General features: G+C 40.9%; 1 protein-coding gene across 1 annotated transcript; it reads right to left on the bottom strand.

The window, feature by feature from the left end:
• Positions 1–194: 194 nt before the first annotated feature.
• LOC148867669 (pollen-specific LRR extensin-like protein) lies at positions 195–6,486 on the bottom strand. The gene is made up of 3 exons (XM_088980463.1): positions 6,117–6,486; positions 5,729–5,826; positions 195–1,322 (listed from the first exon to the last, which is right to left on the bottom strand). Exons 1-3 carry the CDS (start codon positions 6,234–6,236, stop codon positions 629–631), a joined length of 912 nt encoding a protein of 303 aa, XP_088836589.1. The 5' UTR covers positions 6,237–6,486; the 3' UTR covers positions 195–628.
• Positions 6,487–23,259: the final 16,773 nt, after the last annotated feature.

The following is a 23,259-nucleotide window of genomic DNA, read 5'->3' as shown; positions in this document are numbered from 1 at the left end:
AGGATTTTCATTTTTCAAACCATAGTAAGCGTAAAACTCATCTACCAGTTTTTCGGCATGATTGACCTTGTTTGGGCAAGCGAGATTGTATGAATAATTTTCTACTATTATGCATTTTCTCTTGAGCACATCTTGCGGCCTTTCCATTCAAAAAATAATAATAATAATAATAATAAAACTTAAAGAGATTGAAATTTCACCGAGAGAAGGTGATCAAGAGAAATTCACCCTTCACCAGCACGGTTAACTTGAGGTAATAAATAATAGGAGTAAGTGTAACGAAAAAGTTGAAGCAATGGTTCACATGTAGATGTAGATGTAGATGTACAACACCAATTTGCTTCCATCAGTGATCAGAATGCCACCCAGAAGGAGAAACTAACCCCCTAGAACAGAGGTACACTGGTTTCGAGAGTTGAGACTACCTTAGAATTAGCTAAATTTGGAAATTCTACTCGGAATAGAACCGCCCAGGGCAAGACGATGGTGGTTAGTATGTTTCGTACAACTTAGACATTGAAAACAACATTCATTCAGTGGACAGATATGTCAAGCTCATCCAGATTCATCACTAGTTCCCTACCATTCTGCAAAACAACGCTGAACGCTCGGGGGAAGCATTGCTCCATTACTTGAAATGTTCACAAGCTTTAGCGTCCACACCTAGAACAGATCTCCTAGATGGCATCAAAGCCGCTCTTCCTATCCCATTTTCTCCTAGGACTTGGACATCCTCTTCAGATACCTCTCCTTTCACGTTCATGTTCAAAACTCTACAAGACTTTTCTCGGCCAATTTCGGGCTCTGATATGTCTATTGAAGAACACTCCTCAATGAATAGACTCGGAACCTCTCGTGGGTTCTGATATTCTCCCTCGTCGACAAAAGACTTCAAACATGAGAAGGGTCGCTCTTCACCTTCTATATTTTGCATGGGTTCTTGCCCTTGACTGAATGGCAACTCGTAGGCCTGTGGCCCTGGTGGCTGGGCTCTCATCTGCACAGACCTCAGGAGTGCAGCCCTCCTTAAGTCTGCTGAGTGGCATATATCACTGGGCGATGATGGAAACCGACCCTCAGAGTCTGAACCACGATTTCGAGGCTGAGAGCATGCAATTGTACTGAGAGCGCATCCAAGTGAGTATGAAGTGGTGGGCGTTGCAGGAGTGAAGGCACCGAGTGATCTTTGATATCTATGAGGAGACACTGGACTGGTCGGCAGGCTGTCAGGTTGGGACATATAAGCGCTTAGGGGGGTGTCACAGTATCGGGACTCCTCCGAGTCTTCTGACATTGGTGAATATTGCAAGGAGATTTCATCCCTAAAATTACAAAAAGGAATACAAAGCAAAATAATCAATTCTAAGTAGGATGAGCCTAAGTTATGGTCAATTTGATAAGACTATGAATGTAAACGAGCTAAAGCCAACTTGCGAGGCATGCAAGAGTGGGCTGGGAATCTGGGTGGGTTCAGCATATACGTGCTTTTGTGTGCTATTTATCTAATGCCTTGCCTATAATAAAGAAAATATCATATTGTGGTATTTGAATGGGGTCATTACCTGGTGAAATGGGTTCAAATCCTAAAGTGGCCACTTCATGCAAGAAAAATAATTAGGTCCGTATCCAGTCCACATCTCTGTATTTGGAGTGCAAGCCCCAATAAAATACAGACATGCCAGTGGTTAAATACAAGGGCCAGATTATTTGATATTTTTAATTTAAAATAATTGCTGGCATGTCAATGTTTAATTGGGGGTTACAAGGTAAGTGATGCGAGCAGAAGTGTTCTCCTGTATTTGATTTGGCTTCAATGTTATCAAAGTGTTTTGATAAAAAAAATGACGAAGTGAGCTGACACCAAGGTTAGCAAAAACAAGCCTGAGCGAAGCTTGGCAAAGCTCAACCTAGCTGAGTTGTTTCAAACCATAAACAAATAACACATATGGGATCAGGATCAGGACCAGATTCCGTACATTTATTCAAGTAATATCTTTATGTTATTAGAATCAAAACCATTAGTGGAAAAGTCATGGTTTTCAAAACCAAACTGGACTGGATGGTTGGACCGGAAAAATCAGGAACTGGTCAGGTGACCGGTTCCATTTTTACCCCAAAACCATTATTTTGCCAAAAAACCATTGATTTGGTCAGCAAACTGCTGACCCGGGTGGTCGAACTGTTCAATGGTTTGGCCGTTTTTTTGTCAGAACGGGCCATCCATTTGGTTTGAATGGTCAGACCGTTCAACCCAGGGTAAGGACCAAAGCTTAGGTCCTGTCAAAGATGCTCATCCCAATAAAACTTAGACAGTACAAAATAGAGCTAATGGAAAAAGAAGCAAGACTATGTCTTCAATTAACAGAACAAAGCTCCACTTAACCTAAGTTGTTTACCACAAACAAATCCACATGATGCAAAGGAGAGATGAGGCATAGTTGATGCAGGACTGACAACTCTGATCAATTTGATGTAGGAATAGAATAATTCAAGGATGAATCTAGAATGGCTAAGAGGAAGACTTTAGGACTTAAGTGAAGGGTTACAAGGGATAGAAATGTTCTAAGTCAAATTGGTGAGGGATGCAAATTCTGTCAGATGGTGGAAAGTAGAAAATAAAAAACAAAGGATAGAGAGAAATTTTAATGAAACTTTGTAAATATATTTACAATGGTTGATGATATGGCAAATTTTGAAAGCATTTCAAGATGGTTTTCCACAAAAAGAAGAAAATTTCCATTCAAAGAAATTTAGTAGGATGCAGAGCACAATAGGATAAAAAATAGCTAAAAGAAAGTACCTAGGTCCATTTCAATCTTGTAGAGAAGCTAAATGAACTCTCTTGATGAAAATTTTGTGGGCTATGGCTAGCTACAATAGCTTCTTGCAGAATTGGAGAGAAAACATAGGATCACTTAATGGGTGGCCTAGAATCATTTATGGTTCTTAGCATAAGTTATAAGAAATCAAATCAACTCAATTCATTCATTCCTCCATGTTTTTGCACATTGCGCATGTACATAGAAACCATTGGAGTAGCAAATCTTACTAGAACTAAGAAAAACAAAAATTACAGAATTACTACCATCATAAGAAAACTCAATTAACTCCCAAGTCCTAAACTACTCAACCAACTAAACTTTCTTTTTGGCAGAATCCATTCATCATCATCATCATCCAAGCCTTATCCCAACTATATGAGGTTGGCTACATGAATCCTATTTCGCTAGTCTGTTCTGTTTGGCTTCTTTATCCGATCCCATCCAGAAATGATGTAGGAACCCTTGCCTATTTAACACCACAACTGGGCATTGTTGTGGCAGGTCACTTATGACTTATGAGGACCATCATTCAAAGGATTATTACAAATGTCTTCCAAAATAATAGAAATTCAATCAGGCTTATTCCCAAACCAGGTATGGCTTAGCTGCAAATTCAACAGCTAATCTGGCCAACCTATGAGACACGCTATTATTTTTACCTTTAGTGTGAACTTCACTAATGTTGAGGAAAGTTGAAAGCCAAACCGTGCAACATAGCCAACTAGACTAAGACTAGACACATCAAGCTCTTAGGCTGGAAACCCAAACCCCCCCCCCCACCCACACACACACACACACACACACACACAACGCATGGAAAATGACCAACCTAGCAGCTAACCCAACTATCTAAAGATACAAAAGTAAATAAATATTCAGAAAATTCCAAAACTGACCACGTGGTTGCTGTATTACAGTCATCGAAAATTTTGTAGATGCCGCTCCTAGCCTCCACCCACTAAGGCAACACCAGATAAAGGATTACCATTTCATGATTCATTCCTACTTACTTCAATCATACTTGGCTGTAATAACTGGTTTCCGTGTGATTTATTGTCCCTTTGTAAACCTGCATAACCATCTCTTAAAAGAGCTCCCTTCATTGATCTCACCGCATGAATATGAAAAACCTCCCTTTGGTTTATCACCTTGTTATTATCTACAAAATGGAACTTAATATTGTCATGGATAAGAATAAGACTGGACCATTACATTCAACCTAGGTGAAGGCATGAAGCACATGTGTAGTAGCAATCTCATGTGAGGTTAACCTTCCCAGTAGTTGAGACCAAAACCTGACACACCCAAATTTGTTTAGTTATTTCAACTGAATATGGAGTCTAAGGTTGTAGACTTTGGTGACCTTGAACAGCACTGCTTGGAACATGGATAGACCAATACAACACGGTTTTTGAAGTTTATAGCTTTAGTATGATAGAATACACACCTCTAATGCTCATAAAAATAAAGTAGAGTATTGATTATATTGATACACATCGATACCCACTTGTTGGTATCGGGGTGCATCAATATATTATTGACCCTTGTCTTCCCCAAGAAACTCAGATTCCAAATGCAACTTATAAATAATGCAGAAAGAACTACTTGGAGCGGAAAGAATGCTTATCCATTAAAACTCTTTAAAGAAAGTACTCCTCAAAAAGATAAGTACTCTTTATCAAGCATCAAGTTATAAGCTACAGCCAAGTTGTGGTGTGATGGGGTCATGCCATGGAAGACTTCAGTGGGTAGCAAGCTGCACTAGTTTTCCATTTCAGTGATGTTAAATTGTGTTTGATCAGAAATGACGATGCATCAGAGACAACTACAACCAATGAAAACACAATCAAAGAACAATTTGGCAAAGTAAAATGTAGTCATGGGTTCTGAAACCATGGGCTCAACCTGAGCTAGTTCACAGATATAGTACAATAGCCTGACCACGAGATCAACCTAACAGAGACACCACTAATACCTCCACAAGATAACAGAAACAGCACCTCAAGATGTTCCTGCATTCTCTCTTTTTCTTTTGATTTTATCAGTGTTGCATTCTCCAAATTTCAGCTTCATGAAACCACTCTAATTGCAAGGGCCTTCATATCATAGTTTAAGGTGTCCTCATATTTTCTAATATATCCACAACATATTTCCATTTCCATGGGTACCAAGACAAAATATTTCTGGTATTGACATATCCCCCAGTAAAAATTACCAGCGCAATGTGGAGCATACAAGATGGTATTATAACATAATTTGGCAATGATATTAGGGACATGGAATGGCAGTTAAACCATCTGCCTAATAGACATGATTACACTTTGTCCCAGCTCAAAATTCTTTTTGAACATGAAGATAAAACTTAGTTTTTGCTTTAGTAATAGATTATTTTGTTGATCAACTACTTGCACTTTCTATGGGTTTAAAATTTGATTGAATTCATTCCATTATGTAGTTTTGACTCTTAAAGTGAACAAAACAACTTCACAGCATTTTATTTTGTCTATTAACCTCTGTTTCTTAGCTTCATTTGATGGTTTGGAACAAGATAATAATTTAAAATGGTGAACCTATGGTTCTTTTGTCATCTCATAAAATATCATTTTATATTTTCACAATGTTTCCCCATGTCTATATTTTGGAGAGAGGCCAAACAACTAGCCGATTCTTTAGCTTGGATAGGAAGCAGAAGGTATACCAAAGATTGTAAATGTTCTTTCTTGAGTAGATTCTGAAGCACCATTGCTTCCTCTAAAATTTACAGAAAAAATAACAGCCATCAACTGTTTGAATACAAGTCCAAAATCCAGATTTTAGATTACCAAGAGAACTAATTCCAATATCTCATAAAAATCAAATAGAGACAACAAAAAAGGAGAAAGGAAGTACAAAGAAAACAGAATTACCTAGGATAACACATGCTCTCAGACCTGGCTGGAGATTCCATCAGACTTTCAGGTAGGGAGTCCCCAACCGTCAATCCATTCAAACTTGATGCCATTATCTACAAAAAAAAAAAAAACTAAAACCCATCACCCAGAAAATAACTAAATAAACAAAATGGAAGCAAAATACGAACAAATAATAAGGAAGCAAGCCACATTCAAGAAAATAGGTAGGAAAAAAAACCAATAAAATCCATTGTTTGGAGAGGGGTGTGAAGCAAAGCAAGAAGTTATGAAAAAGAAAAAAAAAAAAACTATAAATCATCACCTCAAATAGGTTAAATTTATAGGATCGAAAAAAAAAAATCCGTCAGAGTATAAACTAGCGATGAGAAAAGGAAAGACAAACCTCGCTAAGGTAACGTTTATGGGAGTGGAAATTATCCAGATAAACTTCATCGTCGGGATCTCTGCTTCGTTTCCCACTTGGAGATGAGCTCGACTCCGGACCCATTTCTCCTGCTTTCATCAGAACAACAATGTGGGTTTTGACAGACAAATTTAAGAAAAGAGGGAAATTCTTCTATGAAATTTTCTTGCACAAAGAAGCGTTTTTATGTTCCTTTTGTTTCTTTTCTTCATCAATGAAAAAAAAAAAAAAAAAGAGGGAAGAGAAAAGAAACATCAGCACAGTCTGCAGCACATGAAATTCTAGATGAAAATGGAGGAGGAGGAGTGATTTGGCGATATCCACTGTCCATTAGTAAAAAGACAAAAGCATCCCTAAATTTTTCCATTTTTCCTTTCAAAGATAAGGGATGACGCATGTCTTTTCACATGGATGTGACCCCATTACACAGTATGGAATATGCCATCAGCATCCTACGTTGATTTGGAATATATATTTCTTGTTTGCTGTTGGTGGATCCTGCCTAACAGGTGGCGGCCGATGAGCACCGTTTGATGCAGGGTGATTTGGCTCCACATAGCGAAAAGGGAACACGCCCGATATGCCTATGCCTGGTTCTCAATAGTTGAGCTCGAGTATTCAGTCACCTTGGTGTCACGGGGGTAGTTCTACAGCGGAAGAAACCCGTGCGGCATCCAGGCCAAGGCAGGTCAGGACAAGCCTTTGTGTGCTACAAGGCTACGAGTTGCCCGATGAGATAGCTTCACCAAGGTTAGTAGCACTGGATCATGACCTCAAATCACATGGCCGGGGCACTCGCCTGGCTCTGGCCGGTCCATGGGAGGCGCCATTTACGTGCTAAAGGGGGACGGCCATAATGCAAGGCGATTGTGCGCCGAAGACATGACTGGGCACCAATGTGAGGGGTCTCATGTATGTCGATGATGATGGGCACCTCTGTGCCATGTTGAGAGACAACCACTTGGGCCGGAACACACCCGTGCGTTAGAGGCAACGGGGTAGCTCACTCAGCTTGGACAAGGGGCTAGTGAGGTGAAGGGTCATGCTTGAGCCAGACCTGCATGCCAAGCCTCCCTTGAGTGTTGGCAGCGCAGTGCCGATCCATGCACTGTCCCCATGAGCATGTGTGCGCCCATGAAGAACCTTGGTAGCCATGCTAGTCATTAACCAGGGCCGCCCCGCAAGGGATGATGGTCTAGGAGTGCCAAGGTTAGGCACCCAAGGAGGTCGACCACCCCTCCTCAAAGAGTACGTTAAGCTTTTGGTGGTCTGCCTGAAGATAACATCAATTCTCCCAAAAATCTTACAAGCAAAAATGACGGTGATGTCCCTTAACATAAGCCTGCCAAGCGTAGGCAAGGTTAAGCCTATGTCAGACCGTAACATTGGTGTAGGGCCACCTCGGCATCGAAGCACTTCGGCATTCAATCCAGTTCGGAACTAAGGAGCCGAAGTACCAATTCAGGACCAACAACTTGAATCGCCACGTAACTAATTCCCGCGTAACCAACTCCAGAGGTCTCTCCAACGGAACCCGAATCCCTCAAGATCATGATGAGCTAACAAATCTCAATTTTTTCGAGATTACGATGAGGGCTCATCCCGACTCTGTTGGAGTCGGAAGTGAAACGATAAGCCTTATCTACTGCTCCTTCGGAAGTGGAACAAACTCTATTTCCACACCCCAGATATCCCAGAGCTCTTTCGTGAGCTCCACGACTACGTCAATATATAAAGGCACCAACCCGGATGGTGCAAGGTACGCGTGATTTTTCTACTCTCTAGCTCTCTAAAGCTTTCTAAGGTCTCAATTCAGCTCGCATCATATTACTGACTTAAGCATTGAAGCGACCTCGCCGGGTTAGCCACCCCGAGTTCTCTAACCCTATCTTGTAGATTCACTTAGCTGGCTATCTGATTGGAAGTCAGATCATCCTCCAGCAGGGAGTAGTCAGATTGTGTAACATCAATTGGCGTCGTTTGTGGGAAGACGATTAAAAAACCTTCTTTCACAATCAACAACTTTCCACTGAAATCAATGGCATCTTCCAGTCACGCCGGACAGAGCAGTGAAAAGAATGTCTCTGAGGGGCAACCTCAGCTTCCTTCAATGTGCATTGGCCAGTTCACCATACCGCTTACCGTGGCTGGAGTCCCAACACTGACCATGCCACAAAACACCACATAGGTGAACACCCCACTCCCTCCAGTGGTAGGCGCAACCTTCGTTGAGCCGTCTATGGTTCCCCCCGGAGTTGGACAATCTCATTTCAATGACCTAGTGCACTGCGTGCAGGCCATCCAGGTCCAAATGCATTAGGTCCAACAGTTCCAGCATTACATGTTCTACCAGCACTACCAGTAACAGTTCCCTCCACTGCCGCAGAGCTAGCAGCCGGTTCCACCCAGGGACCCAGCAGAACCAAAACTGATCTCGTGTGAACTAGGACATCACTCGATTTCCCAACCGAGGCAAGGAGACTTCCCAGGTCCCAGTTCCTCCCAGGAGTCAAGTCTCACCTCGCAGGAGGAAAGACGGTCATATCACTCCACCTGCTTCACAAGGCAACCTCGGAAACAGGTCCGGGGACACTCAGCCCAACAGGGCCATTCTTCCTTGGCGTTTGCATCAAGAAGGTGGGTCGCTCACAGGTAACCGGTTTGGGGTTCTAGGTGCAAACTCAAGGCAAGGCCCCTCCATCCATGATAGTCGCCCTAGAATCCCACAAGGAACTAGGAGCTACCTCGCCGCAGAACAGTACCAGAGCATACCGAGGTTAGCAGCACCAATGCAGCCAATAAAAAAGCAGCAACGGAGGGTCGCAAGGCACGTTGAACTTCAGTATAGAATGTCTCTGAGGGGCAACCTCAGCTTCCTTCAATGTGCATTGGCCAGTTCACCATACCGCTTACCGCAGCTGGAGTCCCAACACTGACCATACCACAAAACACCACATAGGTGAACACCCCACTCCCTCCAGTGGTAGGCGCAACCTTCGTTGAGCCGTCTATGGTTCCCCCCGGAGTTGGACAATCTCATTTCGATGACCTAGTGCACTGCGTGCAGGCCATCCAGGTCCAAATGCATTAGGTCCAACAGTTCCAGCATTACATGTTCTACCAGCACTACCAGCAACAGTTCCCTCCACTGCCGCAGAGCTAGCAGCCGGTTCCACCCAGGGACCCAACAGAACCAAAACTGATCTCGTGTGAACTAAGACATCACTCAATTTCCCAACTGAGGCAAGGAGACTTCCCAGGTCCCAGTTCCTCCCAGGAGTCAAGTCTCACCTCGCAGGAGGAAAGACGGTCATATCACTCCACCTGCTTCACAAGGCAACCTCGGAAACAGGTCCGGGGACACTCAACCCAACAGGGCCACTCTTCCTCGGCGTTTGCATCAAGAAGGTGGATCACTCACAGGTAACCGGTTCGGGGTTCTGGGTGCAAACTCAAGGCAAGTCCCCTCCATCCACGATAGTCGCCCTAGAATCCCACAAGGAACCAGGAGCTACCTCGCCGCAGAACAGTACCAGAGCATACCGAGGTTAGCAGCACCAATGCAGCCAATAAAAAAGCAGCAACGGAGGCATCGCAAGGCACGTTGAACTTCAGTATAGAATAGTCAGCTCGCGAGACCGAACCAACAAGAACAAGTGAAAGGTAAAGAGGAGGCGAGCTCGGTAGCTACAAAGACCACTCCTCTACTCTCCAGGTCGTCCCCTCTATCTTCCGAGCTCTTGGCGACCTCGATGCCCAAGGACTTCAAGATGCCTCCCCTAGATAAGTATGATGGATCTTTTGATCGTAATGATCACGTGGATTCCTTCCAGTCCCAGATGCACCTAGCTAGGGCTAACAAGTCCTGCATGTGCGTAGCTTTCTCCACCACCTTCAAGGGAGTAGCTTGGACTTGGTACTGGAATCTCGTGCCATGATCAATCAAGAGCTGGGTGCAGTTCATGGAATTATTCACCTCGCACTTCATCACCAGCAAGAAGTGCCTGAGGTCGCAAGAGAGTCTGCTTAACGTAGTTCAAAGAGAAGGAGAGTCCATCAAAAGCTACATCAAGCGCTTCAACGACACCTGACTGCGGATCCCTGACGTATACCCAACGGTGAGACTCACGGCAGCCAAAAAGGGCATAACTCACAAAGAGTTCAAATGGCATGTGATGGCCAACAAACCTAAAGACATCACAGAATTCCTCAAGCTAGTCGACTAGTTCATTGGTACCAAGGAAGAGATGAATCAGAAGACAGTCAACCCGGTGGAAAAAATAAAAAGAGACAGTGACAACACAGGTAACGATGGACACAAAAGAAGAAAGAGTAAGTCCCCGAGCAGGGGAGGAAACAAGTCTAGGAGCCAATCTCCCTCGTGATCTCACAAGTCAGGTTGGTGCTCCAGGACCCCCCTGTTGAAAGGATGAACTACACACCTCTCAACGCTAAGCGAGGAGAAAAACCGATGGCCATCAAGGATTCTTCATTCATCAAGTGGTCTCTTAGGTTGAGGGGAGATCCCGCAACAAGAAACATGAACATCTATTGTCACTATAGAGGAGCTCATTCGTCGCGGGTGCCTAAAAAACTTTGTACAGAGAGAAGAAAGAAAACAGGCAGATCGGCCAACAGATCGGCAGGGGGACTAGAGAAGGAATGCTCCCGAGTCCAGTAACAGGCAGAACGAGCAACCACCATGATAGTTGCCCGAAGAGAGACCGATCTATAGGGTAATCAATATGATTACTGGCGGGTCTATCATCGCGGGATGTACTTCGGCAACAGGACGAACCTCAGTCCGCGAACTAGAAAGCGAGGAACAGAACCTGCCGAAACAACCCCAACTTGAAGATCCTATTTACTTCATGGAGGATGATGCGCGCGGGATCCAGTATCCTCACAATGATGCCCTGGTGATAAAACTGAGGCTAAACAACTTCGAAGTCAAGCGCATCCTAGTGGACTCGGGTAGCTCAACAACATATTATTCAGGGACACATTCAACAAGTTGCAACTCCAGGAAAGCAATATAAAGTCAACAGATACTCCCCTAATAAGCTTAAACGGTGAGGAGGTCAGACCTCTAGGGTGAGTTTCAGTACCCGTAGAGGTTGGCATGTGGCCGAATATTGTGAGGTTCGAGCATGCGTTTCTAGTGGTCGCAACTCCCTCTCCTTACAATACCATAGTAGGTCAGCCCATTACGCACGCCCTACGTGCGGTAGTATCCACCTACTACTTGGTAATGAAGTTCCCTACGGACTATGGAGTAGGGGTTGTGCGAGGTGACCAACTTGAATCTCGCAAGTGCTACGTAGCCACCCTCAAGGGGAAAGCCAAGCTAGCGGCTGACATCGAGCTCGAGCGACCAACGGAGTATGCCGACGAGTGAGCTACACCAACAGAGGAGACGGTTCACATCCCGGTCTTGATCGATGACCCAGATAAGACCCTCCAGATCGGCACTTCGATCGAGGAGCCACTTAATTCTCGATTGGTAAGCTTTTTACTTGAAAATTTAGATATATTTTCTTGGTCTGTGACAGAAATTCCCGGAATAAACTCTAAGATTTTAACTCACAACCTAAATATCGATCCCTTAGTCAGGCCAGTTAGATAGAAAAAGCGTAACCTTGCCCCATAATGCTGAAGGATAGTCGACGAAGAGGTCGGGAAGCTCTTAGCGGCATACTTCATTAGAGAAGTCCATTACCCGAGCTGGGTAGCTAACCCAGTTCTGGTAAAAAAGGCCAATGAAAAATGGTGCATGTGCGTCAATTATACCGACCTGAATAGAGCCTTCCCAAAAAACTGTTTCCCGCTGCCCAAGATCGACCGCCTAGTGGATGCGACCTCAGGGCATGAGTTGCTGAGCTTCCTGGATGCCTACTCTGGTTACAACCAGATCAGGATGAACCCCACTGATGAAGAAAATACAGCCTTTATAACTGAGCTTGGGTTGTATTGTTACAAGGTTATGCCCTTCGGATAAACAAAATTTTTGAGTTGTTAATCGACAATAAAGTTGAGTGTTATGTAGATGACATGGTCGTGAAGACGCAATTTTCAAAATTTTTGTTAGACGAAAGTGTGTTTTCGGGGTCACATTGGGTTAGACGAAAGTGTGTCTACAAAATTTTTGTAGATGACATGGTCGCGAAAAGGGGACACGTGGACACGACCTGACCAAGAGATGACAACTCAGCCTGACATGCCTAGTTCACAACAATTGAACTCAAGTATTCAGTCACCTTGGTGCAGGGCCACCTTGGCATTAGGCTCGCCTCGGCATCGAAGCACTTCGGCATTCGATCCAGTTCGGAACTAAGGAACCGAAGTACTAGTTCAGGACCAACAACTCGAATCGCCATGTATCTGATTCCCGCGTAACCAACTCTAAAGGTCTCTCCAATGGAACTCGAATCCCTTGAGATCACGATGAGCTAACAAATCCTGATTTTTTCGAGATTACGATGAGGGCTCATCCTGACTCAGCCGGAGTTGGAAGTGGAACGATAAGCCTTATCTACTGCTCCTTAGGAAGCGGAACGAACTCTATCTCCACACCCTGGATATCACGGAGATCTTTCGTGAGCTCCATGGCTACGTCAGTATATAAAGGCACCAACCCTGATGGTGCAAGGTACGCATGATTTTTCTACTCTCTAGCTCTCTAAAGCTTTCTAAGCTCTCAATTCAACTCGCATTAGATTACTGACTTAAGCATCGGAGCGACCTCGCCGGGTTAGCCACCCCGGGTTCTCTGATCATGTCTTGCATATTCACTTAGCTCACTGTCCAACTGAAAGCCATATCATCCTCCAGCAGGGAGTAGTCAGATCGCGCAACATCATCATCCATGCAATTTGGATTTCCTACCCACGTGATCCCTACTCACACCCATGGTTTTCAAAACTGGACCAGACGATTGGACCAAAAAATCGGGAACTCTATTTTACCCTAGAATTGTTATTTTGCCAAAACTCGTTGATTTGGTCAGTAAACCATTGACCTGAGCATTTGAACCGTTCAACAGTTTGGCCATTTTTTATTTATTTTTTGTTAGAATAAGTTGTCCATTTATTTCAAATGACCAGACCGTTAAACCCAGGAACCGGACCCCTAACCGGTTCGTTGTCTGGTTCAGTTTTAAAAACCTTGTTCACACCTACGGAACCCTCACTACAGCTTGAGACCATCTCTTGCATGGTTTTCAAAATTGGACCAGACCGGATGGTTGGATTGGAAAAACAGGAAATCAGTTCCGTTTTACCCCAGAACCTCTATTTTGCCAAAAATCGTTGATTTGGTCAACAAACCGTTGACCTGGGCAGTCAAACCGTTCGAACCATCCAACGGTTTGACCATTTTACTTTTTTTTTTAAATTTTAAATTTAAATTTTTATTTTTTTGTCAAAATGAGTTGTACATTCAATTCAAGCGATCGGACTATTCACCGAAAAACTGAACCCCTGACCGATTCTTTGTCCACTTTGGCTTTAAAAACCTTGATCTCCTGTATTTACATGTTATGGGAGATGTTCTAATACATTGCTATACTGTTATGTGGGTAGGAGATATGAATAATAGAGTTATAATTTTGAGTTTTAAGACCGTCAATCCGTCATCAGGACTCATTCAACTTGGTGAGATCGGATCTGTTAGAAGCAAAAATTCTACGCATGTCTAGTCATGGATTAGGAATATTTCCGCATAGGGAATATGTTCTCAATGGAGTAATAGCTAGTAGACCTATTCATGGGCTGGGCCGGGTTTTAACTCTCTATTAACAGATTTTTCTAAGGCCCAAGCCTGTGCATCGGGCTTATAACTTGGATCTGAGCTTGACTCTCATAAAAGCCTAAAGCCCAGGTCTGGGCCCGAGCCCAAAATTTAGCCCATATTATTACTACTGTTGAAGCGAGAGAGAGAGAGAGAGAGAGAGAGAGAGAGAGATTATAAAGAAAAAAATAAAAAATGTATATATTAAATCATAAATATATATTTCAATAAATATTATATTATTTATATATTTTATATAATATATAAAATACATATTATATATTTTATAAAATATATAATGATGAATCAGGTCGGTCCGAGCTTTTTTGACGAATCCCAAACCCGACCCAAAACACAATCGGACTTACCATGTTAGGCCCAAACTCAAACCCGCAGGCCTAATTACATGACCAAATTCAATCAAGGTGCAGGCCAGGCCGGGCCGGGTCGGGCCATCAGAGTACCCGCCCATGAACAAGTCTAATAGGTAGGATTGGCCGTGATGAGAAGTGAAGTGTTGGAATCAAAACCCAAAGATAACATCACTTCATGGCCTTCGATGTATTGTTGTGGACCCCGCCAGGATGTGGGGGGTTTGATTTTTATTTTGTTGTTTTAGTGTGGTTTTACTGAAAATACTGTTATCGCAAAAATGATTTGAAAACCCAATCCATATACCGGTTTCAGGCCCAATGTCAGCCCAAAACTCATGTATAAACCTAGTCAAAATTTATTATTTGCCGATCTCATAATTATATAATAATATAAATATTTTAAATTAATTTTTTTTGTAAATTAATATATTTTTTACTGGATAACGAGCGCATTTGCCTTTACTTCACATTTCAGGCATCTAGACTATATAAAAAGTTGACACTTCGGTTTCTTTTCATAGTATCATATAATATAAATGCTTCAAAATGATAATTATTTGAATATCTTAACTTTTAAATTCAATTAAACAAGTATAATTAAAAACCTTATTTGTATTACTATAATTTCTTAAATGCTTTGTATATTATTATATAGAAAAGCCTAAATATGAGTATAACTACTTCGAACTTTTCAACTAGTTGGAAAAAGTGTAACTTGTGGCTTGTTCGTTTCCTCTTAATTTTTATCTTTTAAGAAGAATCTTTTAATTTTAAGAGAAAAATGGTTGTTCGTTTATTCTTATCTTTTATCTCTTAAAGTGTAATCATACAAGTTTTTGTTTTCCACCAGAAAGACAAACAAAAACTCTCATATATGGGGTCAAAATGGATATTTGATAATTTTCAGAATTTAGAATTTAGAATTCAAAACAACATTCTCTACATTCAGAGTTCAGAGGAAATAAAAGTTCACCAATACCAATATACCTCCTAATGCAATTATTACACTTTCAGATGTCAAACTTCAGAGCAAACGAACAAACCCTTGGCCGGATTTGGGTAGCCAATTGAAGGTTGGTTCAATTGGTACGTTAGCTGGTTGACTCCAAAACAAATGTGGATTCAATTCTCTCAACCACCAAACTTGGGGAGGGGTTATTAGTGCGGTGCATATTATAAAAAAATGACAGTTTTGGGTTGGGTTTCATCAAAATTTGAATAAATCTAACAAAAAGGCCCAAGCCTGAAATAGTGTAAAATATTAATTCAAGGCAATCCAAGTTGCAACCCTAATTCTAATCGCTTTAAAATTTTAAACTAGCGGAGGAGCACCTGCTTCGCAAGAGCTAGATTGGAATTCTAACATTGCTATTTGCTACATTAAAAAGGACAATAGTTTCTTAATAAGAAACTTGCAATTATAAGTACTCAAGTCTTGAAATTCATACAAAGACTTAAAAGAGATCATCATGTACTCATTTTTTAAATATTGCTTCATCAAAGCATCTCATATAAAAGAACACAACCATACATTGATAGTTTTGAGTTCTACTTCATAACTATCTTTTGTTTCACATCAAGAACTCCCAGTTGACCTAGACAGTAGGACTGTTCGGCTCGGAAACCATCTAGGCAACCGGTTCCATTTTACCCCAAACTCTGTCTCTAGCAAAAAGTCATTGAATCATTCAACGACCCATTGACCTGGGCAGTCGAGCTGTCAACCCATTCAATTATTTTTTTATTTTTTAAATTTTGTTGTCAGAATGGGCTATCTGTTCGGACTGGACGATTGAACCATTGACCTAGAAAATGGTGGCCAGAATGATTCCATTTCCGTGCCATTTTTTTCTAGATGTCAATAATTAAACGAAATAACTTTCTAGTCATAGCCATGGGAATGGTGGGCATTGCAAGGGATTATAAAACCTTGAAAGATAAATCCAAAATGACCTTAAAACACAGAAAAAAATGGTGATAAATCCACCAAATTAGAAAAACCAAGGAAAAAAAATCAAAAAATCGAGTCCAAAGTTCTGCTTTGAAATAAAGCTAAACATATATGCAATCAAAGAAAGAAACAAAGTAGATCATCTTGTAAGAAAAAAAAAACATTGCACAAGAAAACCCAAAGAAAAAACAAAAGAGAAGAAATAAAATGATGGTAAATCCTATACCATTTTGGAGGATCTTGAAGAAGAAGACCAAATACAAAAAAAAAAAAGTAGAAGATGAAAAAAAGGAACATACCGCACACGCTCGAATAAAGCCCACATTAGAAGAAACCTTTGAATAGTGAAAATCCAAAAGCATAAAAAATCATGGTTTTTGAACCACTGTTGACTTGGACGGTCGGACATTTCGGCCCAAAAACCATCTAGGCAATTGGTTCTATTTTACCCCAATCCTGGTCCCTGGCCAAAAACCGTTGAATCGGTCAACGACCCATTAACCTGGGCAGTCGAACTATTGACCTATTGACCCATTCAACGATTTTTGGATGTTTTTATTTTTTAATTCTTGTTGTTAGAATGGGCCATCTGTTCGAACCATCAACCCGAAAACTAGTGGCCAGAACGTTTCCGTTTTTGGGTCGTATGAGTCACACACTCGAATGACATAACACGTATGATACTACTTAATAGACCTCACACACTCAAATTTTTACCTGTAATTTTTATTGTCAAAATGGGCCATCCATTCGTATCGGACAGTCGAACCATCGACTCAAAAACTGGTGGTCAGAACGGTTCCGTTTTTGAGTCGTATTAGTCACATGCTCGAATGGACCTCACGCACTCAATTGTTTGCTTGCACGTATAGATACCATTTAGTGTACGCTCATAGATTAACACATGAAACTTTCTTACACGTCTCTCAAGCCCGGAAGCGTGCACTTACCCAAGTAAATGTTTCCTATGTAACACTTGCCCAAATAAAGTTCTCTTTATCATGGCGTCCATTACTTGATGCAAAAAACACCGTGAAGTTGATTTATGGAAAAGAAATACCCATTGACCAACTTTCTCCCTCTTATTTACGGATAATTGAATGGGGCCAATAGGGTAACATGGATTTGTTGAATTCCGATTTGCTCCTCAGAGAGTAAGCCTTATACCAACTTCATAGCAATATCAAAGCACTTGAATTTGCTTCAATGGATGAAAACAATATCAAAGCACTGCATAATTTTTTCAAAGAAAGATAAAGGAAACACTATATAATCTAATGTTGCATTATCCATAGATGCTGTTAGTGCAAGTATTTTTTTAAAGAAATAAACCTAACTCTAATCTTTAAATTAAATAACAGAAAAGTACACTGCACCCCATTGCAGAATTCTGAATTCCACTGCAGACCTACAAGAATTCAAAATGTCAAACATCCCCACTCTAAACACCAATACCTGTCCATATATTGGCATCAATTCCAAGTTGGCACCTACCCCAACTGTACGATGGGGCTAAAAATTCTAACGATGGGCTCAATAGTCATTCTCCCATTAAATAAACACCAATCTTAATGCCTCAACTATCATTCTTTTAATGAAAAGTTCTTTGATTTATCATTTATATATGACAATGAGATATGTTTAACATCTTACATCCATCACCTATGTCCACTCATGTATCCCAATATCATGGGTTCACGAGAATAGGGTTAATTTAGAATCAGAATTAGAGTGGTTCATTCCAATTCTAACTATTTGGTTGGAAGGAATGGGAATACGATTCGCATTTCTACTGAAAATGCCCATTTCTTTTCTGATTCTGAAGTTCCATTTCTATTCTGACTAGTGACCACGAATAGGGATGGCAATTTTCCCATCCCCGATGGGGACCCAACTTCACTGATCCGATGGGGTCAGGGATGGGGATTGTTTTGGCGGGGCAGGGATGGGGATAGGGATTAATAGGAATCCCCAATCGGGGTCGGGGTCGGAGATGAGGATTGAGGTCCCTGCCCCACCCCGACCCCGACCCCGACCCCGACCCCGATTATATATTTATATATATTTAAATATTATTTGTATTAAATGTATATTATATATATATATATATATATATATCAAAACATGTTTAAAACATTATTTATAATTTAAAATTTTTATTTATTTTGAGTAAATTTATTTTTCAAAAAAATACTATTATCTAAAAAATTTTGGGGATTTGGATCCCTATGGGGAACCCATCCCCATCGGGGATCAGTGATAGAGAACAAATTTTATCCCCGGCGGAGATCGGGGATCAGGACGGGGGTGGTTAATTTCAGAATTGAGGGCACAGGGACAGGAAATATAATCCCTGCCCTGAACCCGCCCCATTAACTAGACTCTAAAATCTCCCAGAAACACACCAATTATTTCTTTTTGACGGATTGAAGAAAGGGAGAATGATGGTTCATCCCAAGGTCAGAATTTTTAGGCCCAAATTGATGCCAATTTGGGGTAGGTGCTAGTTTAGAATTGATGCCAATTCACGAGTGAACATTAGCATATAGAATGGGGGTGTTTGACAATTTGAATGTTTATAGTTCTACAATGGGATTCAGAAATCCGCAATGGGCCTGTCCATATTTCTCCCTTAAAGAAATCTATTCTCTATTTGTGATGATAATTATTGGATGGAGAACTTGGCTGTCTCTGTAGCAGGTTACACAATGTGGTTTTATACGGTCCTCGCACTTTAACGTGACTGAGTTGATGTGATATAAAGGCTGTAATGTGTACCGTTATAATCAGCATGTTGTGTAATTACAAATGGTCTTTGGTTCTAAATGGTCATTCCTTCTTTTTCTCATCTTAACCAAACATGTGAGGAAAGTAAAATCATTCTCATTCCAACAAAGCCTATAAATCGATCGAATTCGAATTGAATCGGGTTAGATTCAAATTCAAAACTGATTATAAATACTGATATTCGAATTCGATTCAATATCCAACGAATATCAAATATATCAATTCGAAATCGATTTTGAATATTAAATCGAATATCATATTCGATTCAAATTCAACTGATTGTGATCTGAATCATAACCAAAAACCAGAAAACCAATAAATCATTGTCTAAGTCACTATCAAAAATTTGTGATCTGAAAATTTTAACATAGGAAAAGAGCTGAAAAATCTAAATCACTATCTCATTAGAAAAAGAGCTGAAAAATCTGAAAAATTTAGCATAGGAACCAACCTATAAGATTGTAATCACATTACCTTGAGAAAAGAGGTAGGGGCCGGTGGCAAGCGTGGGTTCCCGGCGGCAGTCGTGGGTTGCAGCACAATGCCGGTGATGCTGGACGGTTGAGGCATGAGGGTTACTTGAGCTTGAGCAGCGGCGAACAGGCGAAGGAGATGGCGTTGAGCTTGAGCTATGGCCGATGATTGGTGCTCGACCGCTATCACTGACACTGTCGTCGGTGATGGTGGTTGCTTGGGCGGCGAGTCACAAACTCTGAGAGAAGAGAGATAGAGGTAAGAGGAAAGATGAGATGAGTGATGACGGCGTCCAAACTCTGACAAAAGGCTGGTGGTTGTTCAGACTAAGAGGGGCGGTGACCGATGATGGACTGATGGTGGTTGCTTGGGTGGTGTCCAGTGACAGAAAAGGGAGTGACGAAGGGTTAGGGTTTTACTTTAGGGTTTTGAGAGGTAACTGTAACGAGGTTCGAACTCAATAGACTGAAAGAGTTCAAATGTTCGATTTTGAGATTTCCGAACTCACTAGTTATTTTTCATTTTTTTTTAATTTTTTATTTTATATATATATATATATAATATAATCGATTCGAATATTTATTAAATCAGATCAATGTATATCCGAATTCGATCGAATATTCAATTCGAATTATCTGAATTCAATTCGATTATACCAAATCTCGAATTTAAATTCGAATTTTCAAATACCGTTTACAGGCCTAATTCCAAGAGATTTTGATTACTATTCTTAGTCGAACCGCAAACGAGGGGACCTTAGTTACTTAGTAGGCAGTAATTAATTATCATAACCTCATCGTTACCTTTCTGACATTTTGCTTGTCAGGTAACAGTACATCAACCTTAAGAGCAAGAGCCCATAAAACCCAACTTAAAAATTGTTTTCTTTGCATTGCAATTCTGCAATAGGTTTATACTTTATTAAAAGTTTAACGAAGAAAAAGCAAGAGCACAATGTTCAGCATGAATTTGTAAAACATCATTTTGACATTTCCTATTCAAGAGAACTGTTTTAACTTGGGCCTTGTTTATTTTCTAGGAAGCGGGGGCAGGTAAGTTGGTGGGTCATATAGAAAAAAAATAAATCCATGGATCATATGGAAAAGAATGATTCCTAAGTGAATTATTTACTTAGGAAATTAATACCCTCCTAAGATTTAGATAAATAAATCATACATCCATTCGTAATAAAACTTACTAATACTTGATTAAAAGAATACAAGTAAATATATTTACGTTTACATAAGTAAATGACTTGTCAAGCATTTTAAAAATCAATAAACAAATATTACATTACACTTCGTGCACAACCCATTTCTCTCCCTATTTTTAATACATAAACCAGGCATACATGCAATGCCCATACAACACCATGGGATGGGCCACCAACTATATCAAATTGTCCCAATATGGTGACCCAAATTTGATCTATTTATAATTCAATCAAATACAGATCTACCCCTATTCTAGCCAATACAATTTGATTTGATTCGATTTAAATATATATGCTCAAAATTTATATTTTATCCTATTAATAAATTGGTTTTAATGTTATATATTATTTTTATTCAATTGTCAAAAATTTATTGATGAGGGTTGATTTGGCCCTCCACTAACATCATTACACATGGCATATCAACAGTTGGACTACATCCCAGCATCACCTAGGCGACAACTTGTGTTAGCCAAAATGGGGTCCCAGCTATTGACCAGCCTCTGCCTCGACTTGGCTACCTACTTCTGTTGTCGACCTGGCGACCTGCTTTTGCCGCCGACCTGGTGACCTACCTTTGCCGCCGACCTAGTGACCTACTTTTGCCGCCGGCCTAGCGACATACCTCTCTAGAAGCTTGCCAATTGTCTCTGAACCCTTCAGGATCACACCGCAAAACCGTAGGCCTTATCCTCATCCCACTTGAATCGGAGGGAAACGATAAGCCTTATTAACTGGCATGCTATCCTCCTTCAAAGCGGAACGGACCCCTACGTCGTAGGCCGAGGATTTCGGGAGCTTTTCGCGAGACCCATGGCAGCACAACTATATAAGGGCGTCAACCCCTGAGGCCCAGGTATATACGCAATTTAGTTCTCACATCTCTCCAACTCTCTCACAATTAGCTATCTTAAAATCTCTTATTTGCTAACTTAAGCATCGAAGTACCCACTCCGGGTAAAGCAAGTTGGGCAACTCTGATACTGTTTCCTTGTAGGTCGCATTAGAGTCACCTCTCCAGCTCATCACCATTTAGTTAGGCATCAGAGCCACCTCTCCATCTGTCACCACTCAGTTAGGCATCAGAACCACTTCTCCAGCTCGTCACCACTCAGCTAGGCATTAAAGTCACCTCTCTAGCTTGTCACCATTCAGCTCGTCACCATTCAGTTAGGCATAAAAGCCACTTCTCCAGCTCATCACCACTCGATTAGGCATCAGAGCCACTTCTCCAGCTCATCACCATTCAGTTAGGCATCAAAGCCACCTCTCCAGCTCATCACCATTCAGTTAGGCATCAGAGCCACCTTCCAGGTAGGAGGCATTCGGCTAGGCGTCTAAGCCATATTCCAGGTTGGGATTATTCAGCCAGGCATCCGAGTCACCTACCAATAGGGAGTTGCCAAAATGTGCATCATCATTTATGTTTCATGCAAATGATGTTCAATTCATTTTATTCATGAAATACAATATACCAACAAAATAATGGTGGCTCACTTGGTCATTTCTTTGGTTGGTTGTAGTGGAGACCTAGAATCAAATCTCATTTTCACTAGGGTAGGGAGAGTTATGGGCTACCGCGGTTGTGTAGCTCCTAAAAGCATAAAATACAATATAAAATTCATTTTTACTTCATCTTATTAATAATTTATTTGCTTTAGTCCATTTACAGCCCAAGGTGGGGACAAAAGTAAGGTGGATGTGAGGTTGACTAACCTTACCACACGAGGGTGTTTGGTCCTGTTTACTGAGTAAACGTTTTATATTTATGTGGTTAAAAAATCGAGAAAAGTAATTAATGAGGGCGTTTATAATACATAAGCGTCATTAAACACCTACCCATTTCAAAAAGTTCCAAAATAAAGCTTCTTAAAATAGGAGAGGCACACAAAAACCAATGTTTACTTTTACAAAAATTGATACAAATGCACTTAATAAGACATCATCTGACAGGGTGCCTATGTGGCACCCTTTATTCAATAAAACAGAACCAAACATATACTACATTGCACAAGTTTGATCCTATGCCTCCATATTTGGAGGGATACCAAGTGACCATCTCAATTCTGGACTATTGGGTAATTGGCATTTGGTATTGAAAAAAATAATAATAAAGAAACTTGAAATGAGCCGGTATCATAAAAGTACGTGGTAACCAATGCAGAGGTAATTATCAAAATCCACTTGGCGGAATTTGATTGGTCGAAGCCCTTCCAGTTTCACGCCTTATTGGCAACAGATCCCTCTGTTTCTTCTTTGTGATCCAATAATGAAATTTAACCGTTGAATTTGATAGAGCCACTTCAATTAAGTGCCCGCTTGTAAGGGTTGAAGCTTTTGATTGAACTGCTTTTAAGAAACCTGACTGGAACATCATATTTGGAAATTTTGGCTCAGTTTGGAAGGAGTATAAATGTAAATATATATTGTATAAATACATACAAAATATAAGGTTTTGCACTCTGCATATTTGCATTTGTATTCTATTTAAAGGGAGCCTAAGTATTTCAAACTGATTAGTTCCCTTGGTATAAT

The sequence above is a fragment of the Nelumbo lutea genome, chromosome 3 (assembly GCF_056320005.1).
Source record: "Nelumbo lutea isolate HS-2025 chromosome 3, American lotus-T2T, whole genome shotgun sequence".
NCBI lineage: Eukaryota > Viridiplantae > Streptophyta > Magnoliopsida > Proteales > Nelumbonaceae > Nelumbo > Nelumbo lutea.
Note: the sequence above shows the minus strand (reverse complement) of the source record. Positions and strands in the feature narration are given on the sequence as shown.

Bases quoted from the DNA above. Each gene is read 5' to 3' on its own strand.
- LOC148867669 (XM_088980463.1), bottom strand. From the start codon at position 6,236: ATGAAAGCAGGAGAAATGGGTCCGGAGTCGAGCTCATCTCCAAGTGGG. The intron at 5,827-6,116 runs GTTTGTCTTTCC...TTTTTTTTGTAG, and splicing joins ATAAACGTTACCTTAGCGAG to ATAATGGCATCAAGTTTGAA. The intron at 1,323-5,728 runs GTAATTCTGTTT...TTGTAATTTTAG, and splicing joins GAGAGCATGTGTTATCCTAG to GGATGAAATCTCCTTGCAAT.